We start from the raw sequence: 12,500 nt of genomic DNA on the forward strand, positions 1-12,500 counted from the left end.
AATTGGATTTACACCATATAATTATTTTCCACTAGAAATGTAGTTCAGATTATATAATACACAGAGCATGTTGCATTTTAAATGAAGCATCAAAAATTCTTGCAAAGGGTTATGATACTCTACATTGTGGATAATAGGCTATACATTTTTTAGTTCTTCTATCTTTAATTTCTGCAGGAAATAAAAAGTGATTCATTTGGTCTGTTAACAAAGTCATCACAAAAATCAGGGGGAGAAAGTATAGCATATGTACTGGATGAGCTAGCAGCCAATGTGAGAAAGCAGGCTGCCTGCATGAGCCAGTGCTTTGTACAGCACAATTACTAACTGGAGAGAATGAGAAGGAAAGGCAGGGCTCAGCCAGGTGTTGCTCCATGTCCATAATTTACTGTGCTCTCTGATCAGTGATGAGAATAAAATCACCCCTGTCCTCAGGAAGCCCTGAATGTTTCAAGGCAGGGATGGAAGCACCTGGCTCTTTGTGCTGTTCTCATCAGAGAAGACTCAAGTTCTTCTCTCACTACTCAAGCCAGAAGCAATGCTGGCAAACATATGCTCTCTCTTAAGGGAAGGGAAAAAAGGCAATGGTGCAGCTCCATTTCTAGTGACTTGACAGGAAGACTTCCACATCGCTAAACCATTTAATAAACCCTCCAGCGGGCAACCGTGTGAATACATCTTCCCTCTATAAACCTTTGTACCTACTGGAATCATACACATCACACTGTGTTATGCAGATAGCTTCCACTTGCCCAAAATAAGAGATTAAAAACTCAATAATGCTGCCTGGGTTTTGTTTTCCCAACTAAACTGTTTGGAATACAATATATAGAATCTCAGAAAAAGTTCTCCTGCCCTACATTGCCTTGTAATACAACAGAATTCTGCCCATTTGAATTTTACTGAGCACAAGGGAAAGGAAATGAGATTAGTTTGTGAATGTGAAGGGAATGGTACTGGGTGAATAGTTTTAGAATTAGGAAAAAAAATTGATACTGAGGGCATCTCTCTTAGTTCCACATTTTTTACTCAATTTTTAGTTGTCATACAAAATGATGCAATTCATTAGGGCATTTTTCTACATATGTAGCATTGTGCCTTGCTCATAAGTATTAGCACCACCACACACTGTCATATTTCTTCCCAACCTCTCAATGAAATGTGCTACGTATGATTTTACAATAATTAACTGAGAATTATGTCTGCTCTTTACACTTTTTGCAAATATTTCTTTTTAAATTAAATCATTAAGCAAAGGTCAAAAATAAGGGAGCAGAAAGGTTGAGTCAGGGGAAGAATAGAAGGTAACAAGAATGGAGATACCACAATACAGGGAGACATTTTAGGTTTACAGAGAAATTAGGCACTAGGGAAATGTCTGCAGAGCTACAAAGATGATACCATCTAACAATCTAAGCAACAGAGGAGGGGCTACCTTAAATGCCCTCCCCGGATAATGAGATTGATGACTGACTTATATGCCACCCGATAGCCCTCATCCAGCAGCTGGTGGAAATAGAAGCAGACACCCACAGCTAATCACCGAAATGAACTGGAACCCAGATGCAGAGAAGAACGAGTGAAGAGCAAAGGAGTCCAGACCAGGCTGGTGAAACCCACAGTAATAGCTGACCTGAATATCAGGAAACTTGGTCCCCAGACTGATAGCTGGAATACCAGCATGGGACTGATGCAGAACCCAGGAACATGGGTTTCAGTGAGGAAACCTCGGAAATCTATGGAACCTCCTGTAGTAGTTCAATACTTATCCCTAGCATAGGTGTGGACTTTGGGAGCCCATTCCACATAGAGGAATACTCCCTGAGCCAAGACACACGGGGGTGGGCATAGTCCCTATCCCAAAGGATATGATAGACTCTGATGATACCCTATGGAAGGACTCACCATCCAGGGGGAGCAGAAAGGATATGTAATAGGTCGGGTTTCGTTGGGGGGTGATTGTAGGGGAGGTCGAGAGGGAGAAGGGAACTGGGTTTGTCATGTAAAACAATCCTGTTTCTAATTGAAATTAAAAAATTAAAAAAAAAACATATGGGAACTAACCTAAATGGATATGAATAAGATTCAATTGAATTATAACGCAATACATTTCTTGTTTTCATTGCTCTGAATTCAAATGACAGCATTTGAAAATAAGACTTCTCATTTTCTAGCTTTACCCTTATTAATATTCCTTTACATTAATTCTACCTCTGTAAAATGGTGACTACATACATAAAATGTATAAATGTGGTGTCCCAGAGATTAATAGTGAAATCTGTAGAGGTGCTCATTGCTTGAGTCATGAGATAGGATTTAGAAGAAAAGAAACCTTTAACTAAAGGTAACTCAGTCTGTGTGGTGACATAGTGGGTCCCCTGGGAATCCCAAGGCTTTAAAGAAACCTCAATGGCAAAAGCAGAATTTGAAGCTGATCTCCTTTGAATGTTGTTCACATCTCACATAGTGTGTGACTAGGGGTCAGTTGTTTCCAGGCAGATCCTTCACACTTATAAAGTAAAGATAACTGGACATTCCAACCTGTGGGGTGTAGGGAGTAGTTTAATATAATGCAAGAAGCATAGGAAGTTGAAAGTGCAATCCAATATATGGTTCTTTACATTCTGTGAAGGAGGATGCTCAGCCACTTCAGACGATGGTAGTAAATTTCTAGATGTCAGAGGGACAGTGAGCAAGCGCTTTAGGAGCTCAAACATACAAGATCAATTCCATCCGAAGTGATCAAAGAAGGCTTAAGTTGGTCTGGTCTTCTATCTTAAGGTGAAAAAATGATAATTGCTGCTATTTTATTTCATGGTATGAATGGAAGTCTTTTAAATGCGAACTCTTCTAAAAAGCCCAAGGACACATCCGTGGGTTGTTTTCTAGTGCCGAAAGATGACTCTAATTTTCTTGTCTGTTTGTGCACCTTAGGGGTGCGGCAGGAAAGAATTTTTTATTTCTTGAGATACACAGGAAGCAAATCCATAGCACTTACAAGTCTAATTTTCATAAACCTTCTTCGCTTAAAATACTTTCAAAGTCCATGGCTTTTGTAGCTAGCTTTTGCTGCAATTTTGCATTATTATATAAACTGAAGAATGTCTGTATAGCACCACACTAAACAGCTGATGACTCTTCTGCAGGAGCTACATATGTTAGTTTATGAATGCCATTTACAGATGCATTTGTTTTCACATGTAAGGTTTAGAACATATTAACATTTTAAATTATAGAAATTTAAATATAGAAACAATATCAATACATCTGTGCAAAGACGGTTTATTTAAGTTCTTTGGCATAACATTTATTTTTAAATATATTAATGTAACTTAAAAATACTTACTAAATTGAAAACTGATTTCTGTTTTGCTTTAGGCTTTGTTCACATGAGATTTTACTGGACAGTGATGCTGAGTCACTAGAAGCAGTTTGGGACTAACTCATCCCGTGTGTATAGATATGGCCACGCAGCCAATTTGGAGGAATCTAGTGTTTTGTAATTAACAGAACATGCTATTTTATAACTTTAGGTCCCTTTGTCTATCACATCTGCTTCTCCATTCCCATGCCACCATCTTATGAATGCACAGATTTACTTTAGAAGTCTAAGATTAAATAAAAGCACTGTGTGGGTTTCTTTTGAAGTTCCAAGCTAACCCCCCCACCCTACAAAGCACCACTGCAGTAATAAAATTTGTATATGTAAGTATACACTCAATATACCGAAGGACTTTAAAGTTTCAATCCCTGCTCTGAAAAGTTGTTTAGTTGTCCTCTATTTGGTAATTCTAGCAAAGGTAATTTCTAGTCATTTTAGTAGGATTTTTCTGCAATTCGGTAACATTTTGAAGTTGGAAGGATTCAATTTCTTGAATTTTATTTTTGGCCTGGCCAGTTTCTCTGCTCTGGAGAGCTAGCTATGCTAAATTCCTAAAAAGCACTAGGGCAGCATATACTCTTCCGTTGGACTGTAACAGGAAGAAAGGAGGTCAGCAGCATCCCCAACTGCTCCATTTTGAAGATACCTTTGTTTCTTATATTTCAAAAAAACTGGTTTTTAATATAGTATTGGCCATATAAACAGTTTATCTCGAATGCCCCTGAATGCCCCCTCTAATGCCCTGCATTGGTAGACACGTATGGTGAAAATTATTGAAAAGAGCAATATAAAAACAAGCCTCATTAAATCAGCCAGTTCCAGAGCCAATGAAAGAGAAATTAAAAACTTGCAGAATCTGCTGAAAAGAACTCTAAAGATAATTCATGGCTTATAAAATTAAGTATTGCTATTACAATTTATTGATAATAAAGTGATGTGTTCTTTTCACCCTGACTTCTATGTGTTCTGTGAAAGTATCTTCACACATTTCTCACTAATGCCAAACCACCACGCAGTGTCACCATGTTGCATCAAGACACAATAGTTAATTGTGGACAATCTTCATGTTATTTGATGCTCATATTTCCAGTGAGCAATGTTGTAAATTCAAAGATAAAACCTTTTTTTAATCCTTACATAATATTAGGAAAAAAATTAAAAATAACTTACAGAGATATGGAGAAAAATATCTCTTTAGTATGAAAAGCAGAGAAGAGAATAATACAAAACTATGCAATGTATCCCAACTTTTAAAAAAGAAACAAAATGAGAACTATTAGAAAATGAAAAAGATACACAGGGGTCAAGGTCATCCCAAGAAAACTAACAGAATCAACGAAGCTGGGCGCATAGGTGTTACAGAGACTGAACCGACAACCAGGGAGCCTTCAGGGAACTGACCTAGGCCCTCTGCATAGAGTGACAGTTGTGTAGCCTTGTATTCCTGTGAGACTCCTAAAAGTAGGAGCAGTGGCTGCCTTTGCTTCCTTTGCTGGCATTTATGATCCTATTCCTCATACTGGGTTGCCTTGTCCAGCCTTAATATGTGGTGAGGTGCTAAGTCTTACTGCAACTTGACATGCCATATTAGTTGATATCCATGGGAGTCTTGCCCTCTTCTGAATAGAAAGGGAAGAAGAGTGGGTGGATAGAGGTGAGGTGGTGGGGAGACTGGGAAGAGACAAGGGAGGGAAAACTGTGGTCAGGATGTAAAATAAATAAATATTTTGTTAAAGAAAAGAAAATGATAAAGACACAGATACATCATTAACAATATCTTTTCACTACTGTTCTGGATGACTTTTCTTTTAAAACTTACCCAATTTTCATAATGGATTCACAAATACATATAAAATAAGATCTTTAGGATATATTAATCATTAAATTGGTCAAATTTACAGTACTATATTATATTGTTGTTATATTGATTTGTAAATTCCTTGTTTATACTATGACTAGAAATTATCACCACTTAGTATCTTAAAACAATATATATTCATAGTTCCTCAGTGCTGGATATTAGAAATACAAGAAATTCTTCCAGATGTCAGGTCCTCTGGACCTTCTGTGGGCTCCTGGGAGGAATCCATTGTATGTTCTGATCTTGGCAGGCTTCTTGCCTTGGCCTCTTACCCTGTGCTTCTCTTATGAAGTTGTTTGTAAAGACAGAGTACACCTGGAGTACCATGCTAAATCCTCTCCACCTCAGAATTCTGATCTTCAAAACTCCATTTTTCTAGAGCATTTCCAGGCTCTAGGGATTATAATGTGTTATTTGGGAGTCGTTATCCTGTTTAATGCATCTGCCATTTGGTTCAGCATGCTACAATGTTATTCTTGTGCATAAAAATTAGAAATGAACAAGGGAGAACATAAAATAAAGTGCCAACTTCCCTCCATGTGTGTCTCGTGTGTATACTTCAAACACATAACCAGATTTCAACCACATGGGGAAAGGATATAACAATATATATTATCATTAAAATCTGATTACAAAGAAAAGTACATCAAAACACAACCACACTGGGCAAATATTGGGAAGGTCCTGGGGATTCATTATCTTTACAGCATAAGCCATTGAATAAATATTTCCAAAACGAGACACAGACTTTCAAGAATGGTGCCTCAATTTTATAATATATAGAGTAGGCTATATGCCGATACATGTTACATACATATAGACAGTTATGTGTGCATCCATTTGCCCATGATAATTGTATATCTCACCAGCCCAGTTCCCCTGTGAAGAAGACAGTACTGAGCATGAAGTCCCTGATAAGTACCCACAGGAAGAACCATCAGCACTGGTTCCCTAGCAATGCAAAAGAAGCTTCTAACAGCTTCAAAATTCTGTTCCAATTGACAGAATTGTCCCAGTCTAAGCTGTTTATTGACAATTCAATGTGTTGTTGACTATGCTTTTTTTAAACTTTTCTTATAACTTCTTTAAGTCTCTTCTGAAAGTGTTGAAAGGAAGAATGGAGAAAGTAAAGAGAGATCAAAAAGCACCCACAAATAAATAAGAGGAGGCAGGATAAGGAGTAGAAAGAAGAGAGGAGTATGAAATAGGACAGGATATCAGGCTAGAAGAGGTGGTGACTAATTGTGGGCTCCAAGCTGGAGTCAAAGTGGAAGTCTCAGGAAGACACCAACTCCATATGAAAAATTTCTTACTATTAGATAATTCTTTAAAGAAATGGAAAGGCTGATCAAGTTTTCTACTTGTTAATTCAACTGGCATAGCAGGAAGTCTATAGTTGTGCACTTTCTTTCTATCTTAATGAAAAATTTTAAATAGCATATAAATCTATTCAAATTTTATTTAGAATACATGTTATCAGAAACATTGGTAGAAGTATGCTTGTCCTCTCTTTCTTACATAAACATTCACATATTATACATATACATACCCCATATCTATGCATACACATTCAAACACATAAACACCACACACATACACACATACAAACTTGCATATACACAAACACATATGTACACACACAACACCAACAAGCAATCACTTGTACACACATCCAAATGAATAAATATTAGTATCAGCAGTATGATAAATAGATGAATGGGAATTAACAATATTCAATATAATTTAAAAATACCATCATACCTTCAAATTAAAACTGTATTTTTCAGTTAACTCACATGCATTTTATATATATATATATATATATATATATATACTATCACATGAGATATATCATAAATCTTGATAAAATTCTCAGTGTAACACTTATTCGTAATTATCCACAGTGTGGATTTAAATATGTATATGTAAACTAACATCCAAAGTCAATAAAGTTATTTGTGGCATTATCTCATTTCTTGCCTGTGGTTTTCAACACGGATTTTACTTTTGTATGTATTACACTAAATTAGAGTGAGTGTTAAGATGACCTAACAGCAACAATGTTAATTTCAAATTCTTACCTGACATTTTATCTGAGATTGAAATTTACTTTCAAATATCTTTGCACAATTGCAAAATTCCTCCGAGCTTCCGTCACTTATCTTAAAGATGGATGTGTTCTGCATCCCATAAAGGAATGAGAGTTGGGTAAGACAATTTACATGGTCACAAGTAACCCTTTTACCAAAAAGTGGTCAATTCCTAATTAGGAGTGAATATATGAACTAAAATTTTATGCAACTGTCTCTGCATAAACTTAAGCAAATACTGCTCATGTATTTGTGAATAAGCTCCGTTGTTAGCTAATTCTACTGCATAATTTTCTTCAAAATTGTTACATAGTACTTAACAAGTGATTTGCCATTCTGTAAATGTTATAATCAGAAGGTTTTGCATTAAAACCACTTTCAAGAACATGCTAATCTGTCAGAACATAGTCCAAGAATGGAGTCATGTGAGGGGGACTCTAAAGCACTTGTGAGAAAACAAGACAAGAGTCTTGTGACTTCTGTTTTGTCAAAAACACAGAATTGTTCTTGAAATGCATTTCCATGCTGATTCTTGGTGTAGTGGATAGGAGTGAGTTTACTTTTGCTGTTGCTATTCATATGCCCCTATGGAAAAATATGTTTTTGACATGTGTGGCTTGTCATTGTGATGTAACATCTTACTCATGTGATTCTTCTTAACCCTCAGAGTATAAATTGTCTGATGCTCTGAATAAAGTTGGCTGTTATATGAGACTATAGTTCACCTCATATTTAGGATTCATTCTCCCAAATTCACAACAACAACTAGAGTAGCAACAGAAACCCATTCAATAATCATTTTGAAGGTCAAAGCTAACAGTTTGAAGTTTTAAGCAAGGAGTTTTACCAGAAACATGATTCTCTGGTAAAACTCTCTGTCTTGAATACATAATTCTCACTCAGAAAGCATCACTTGAGTCTCCAAGTTGCTCTGACAGTCTCTGGTGTGACAAGATCCAGAAGATATTTCTCTGCCTGTTCATCCCAAGATCCAGATGTGTTTTTAAATCAGGAGTTGTCCTTCTGTATCATAAAATCATTTTTCTTGATGTGTAGGAATATATATGATATATGATATATATATGTGTGTGTGTGTGTGTGTGTGTGTGTGCGCGCGCGCGCGCGCGCGCGTGCGCTCTGTATTCACTAGTCCAATGAATTCAGTGTTATCATTGTTATCTGCTAGATGCAGATGTTATATAACCTGTGTCATCAAATAATAAATTCATTAAGTATATTCAAAACAAATGCTTGAAACTTTTTATATTGCGGCTTTGTTTTATAAAGAAATTTGCTACAATGCTGACTTTTGTGCAAGCAGAAAATGAATCATTATGAGTGTAGTAAGCTATAAATAGCTTCTCACATCCTTTTCTTAGATTCATTAACTGTGTATAATGGGTGTCTAAGGTATATGAATGCAGCTATTTTCAAAAGTAGTATGCAATGCAAAACATGGTTCAGAAAGTTCAAATTATGTGAAGCAATTTTTCTCAAAGAAAAATTTAACCAGCAGGACTTTGGGGCTGCACCTATAGCTCCAGCTGCTCAGGTAGCTGTGGTAAGATCACTTGAGGACACACATCAAAGCCAGTGAGGAAAATAAGTGAGAATCCAACACAATAGGAAGTTTATGATGTCAAAACAATTTTCATAAATGAGTATTCTCAGAGCACAGTGTTAGAAATTTGCATATCCAACACTGAAAAAATATTGATAAACACCAACATAATCAAGTATTAAGTAATTATTACAGACAAATTCAGAGACCGGAAGACAACCTCAGGTGCCATGATCAGGATAGCTGTCCACCTCCTCTGAGACAGTATCTTCGATAGGTCCAGAGATCCCCAACTAGATGATTGGCTATCAAGTGTCAGGGTCCTCCTGTCTCTATAGTCCCTGCTGTGGGGTTAAGGATTACACCATTGTAGCTGGCTCTTTCTTAAAACAATATGGTCTGGGAATCAAATTGAGGTCTTTGTCCTTGGAAGGCAAGTGCTTTATCAGCGAAGCCATCTCCCAGCCCAGGAAGTAGACTTTGAAGGGATAAATTTATGTAATTAAGGAATTTTGCAATGTTTGTTTCATAAAAGAGTAACATGAGATTTTAAAATTAAAGTAATTTACCATTAATTTGTGACTGGAAGATTAGAATAGATAAATGGCTTGTGTATTTTACTCAGTAGTCATTCTATTATGTTGTTATTGCAATTGAAAGTTTATCTTTTACAACCATTATATGCTTGGCCTTAAGAGCAAGATGTAATACGGGTAATGTTAACTGCATCATGACTTGTTGAGCTGAACAATTACACAGATTAATTCATGTATACATTAAAAGTACATTCAAAATTGTATTATGTTGGTCATCTCTAGTTTTTATGATTTGCTTTGAATTTATAATATATATATATTACATAAATATATATATATATATATATATATATAAATGACCATTTAATACATGATAAACTGTAATGCAAGAGTATTAGTACAGTTCCCCATGGGGATCAATTTAATAGTGAATGTATCTTAATTCAAATACTGAATAATTCTCGAGTGCTTTTTCTTATTTTCTTTATAATCTACTACTATCTTTATTTATAATATAAAAAATTAATATTTTTAAATTATATGTCATTTTTGCCAACATATTTTAGTCCAATCTTAACTTTCTTCTAACAACCAGAATTTTAAACATATTTTCTGGTATTTATTTCTTCTGGACCAAATTTGTCATTAATTAAAAAAAATACTTTCCTTTGATGCAAAGACAACCTTTAGAAGTAAAATATTAAAACAAGTTTTTATCAGAAGTTCAAAATACCACAATGATTCAGTTTTTAAATCTTACATCACCTATTGTTAACACATTAAATACATTTCTGAGAATTAAGTAGGAGAATGACCCAATTTCCTAAGGATGCTGTTGGTTTGAATGCTTATTTATCTTCGTTGATCTCATACCTCCTTTTCCAGTGGACACTATGGTGTCCTACTTCTCAGTAATAGCAAGAGAATTATTCAGTTGCACTGTACTTCCATATGCATAACTATATCTGAATAGACTACCATACTCTGACCAACACAATCATTAGTAAAGTAAGGTCTATGGATGGGCCTTTCCTTGTGACTTCTTAAATTCAACTCTTGCCTTTTAAAGTCACTTTAAATTGCTCTTCTGGGAAATCATGTCACACAATTAACACACAGGATTTTGGTGCTGTGTTTTTTGTTGTTGTTGTTTTGTTTTTTGTTTTTGGAGACAGGGTTTCTCTGTGTAGCTTTGGAGCCTATCCTGGCACTCGCTCTGGAGACCAGGCTGGACTCGAACTCACAGAGATCCACCTGCCTCTGCCTCCCTAGTGCTGGGATTAAAGACATGCGCCACCAACGCCCGGCCTTGGTATTTCTTTTACTCAGTTCTTCCGAAAAGGAAAGCTTCCAAGAGCTCTTGTAATCACAGTTTGTTTCCTAAGGTAGATAATAGATTATATGAAACTCGGGAGACAAGCACACTAGCTTTCCTGTTAAAACCTCAAACAAAACCTAGGTTGAGGAACAACAGCCTCCTTGACAGAGCCAGAGGCGAATGAGCTCTGGCTTTCATCTTGGAATAGCTGAGTGTTTCTATGTTCCTTAAAGGTGTTCCTAAGCCTTTGAATTCCTTCTTGACCTGAGTGGAAGATACTCTGAGCTGATTTTATTAATTAGGCATTGGCAATTGGTATCCTCTTCATAAAATATTGCATTTGCTTTGGGAGAGACGTAACTTATATTCAGAGACTGAAAATTATCTCTACTAATCAATTATTTTCTTCCTTTCCTTACAGCACCTTCTCTGATAGGGATGGTGAGGAAGGACTGGGCATCCCAGAACAGCCTTGCCCTATCATGGCAAGCACCTGCTTTCTCCAATGGAGCTGTCCTGGACTATGAGATCAAGTACTATGAGAAAGTAGGTCTCATTTAGCACTTGCTAAAAACTCTGAATTTACACACATACATGCATATGTGTTTACATTATATATTGTTATGTAGTTTAGATGAAAAATCTGCTTCTCTTTGGCCTAGCTCCAATATCACTGCATCTTTGACTCCTCTCTAACATCCCATTGTGCTCATAATTTCTTCATTAGTTTATCTTGTTTTATGCCACATTAAAGTGGAAGGTACCAGATGCTCATGTTTTTCAGGACCTGCTCTAGGGAGGTGTATAATATAGCAATAATTGATAACGTCTTCAACTTATACTTTCCTTGTTCTAACATTCTCAAAAATGCTGTTGGGAAGGAACAGTAAGACTGAATTCCTATGAAATAAATGAATGGGCAGCACAGAATTATCAGTTTAAAGTCATCATAATTAGAAAGGATGATTTAAAGGATAAATGAATTAAATGTTGCCTTTATATTCAGGTCAGTTGTTTTCTTTTATAAGAAGTTAGTGAGATCAACTCTACTTAAAAATCAATCTAATTTCTACCTTGTTATTTTGAATTATTCTCAACTATTATAGTTTCCCAAATCATAAACATCCTTACATTATTAAATTCATAATTCTTCTTTGTTCATTTCCCTTCCCCAATTATTTACCATTATGACATTTTTGACATAGCTATTCCATGGTCATTTCTGATACATTCCTTGTACTATAATTATAATACTTTGAAAATATCATTCAAGACAATTATTTTAGTTAAGACTAAATGCACATGTTATCCTGAGCTTACCATAAAAATATGTCAGGCTTCTAGAATTTATCAGAAACAAAGAGATATTTAAACTTTCCTACTCCAAGTTTGCATTTTGATCTGCTGAAATACCTGATCTTAGATTCACAGGAGAAAAAGGCATGCCTATTAATTCTTGCACATCTTTGTATGGGAGCTTCAGGATGTATAAAACTAAAAGACTACCCAATGGTTGAAACTTCAGATCTTAATAACAGGAAGGGAAACAGTAGATAGAGGTGCTTCAAGAAAGACATAAAATGGATTTTCCCATTGGATCCAAAGAAGAGACAATGACTTCTGTCAGAGTTCCTCTGGGTTTTATATGCTCAGCTTTCAGTCTCATCTCCCTTGATAAGCATTTATTCTTCCTTGGTTAAGGAAAAGTTCAATGCAAGAAGTGGAGATCTAGTCTTCAAAAGATAAAATATT

The 12,500-nt window shown here is 35.8% G+C and overlaps 1 protein-coding gene across 1 annotated transcript in view; it reads left to right on the forward strand.

The window, feature by feature from the left end:
- LOC113830699 (ephrin type-A receptor 6) overlaps positions 1-12,500 on the forward strand; it is an 818,688-nt gene that overhangs the window by 468,682 nt on the left and 337,506 nt on the right. Inside the window, exon 6 of the mRNA XM_035444430.1 lies at positions 11,170-11,294. Coding sequence (XP_035300321.1) covers positions 11,170-11,294 — 125 coding nt within the window. The remainder of the gene's footprint in view (positions 1-11,169; positions 11,295-12,500) is intronic.

This window comes from Cricetulus griseus, chromosome 4, assembly GCF_003668045.3.
Source record: "Cricetulus griseus strain 17A/GY chromosome 4, alternate assembly CriGri-PICRH-1.0, whole genome shotgun sequence".
In the NCBI taxonomy this organism is placed as follows: Eukaryota; Metazoa; Chordata; class Mammalia; order Rodentia; family Cricetidae; genus Cricetulus; species Cricetulus griseus.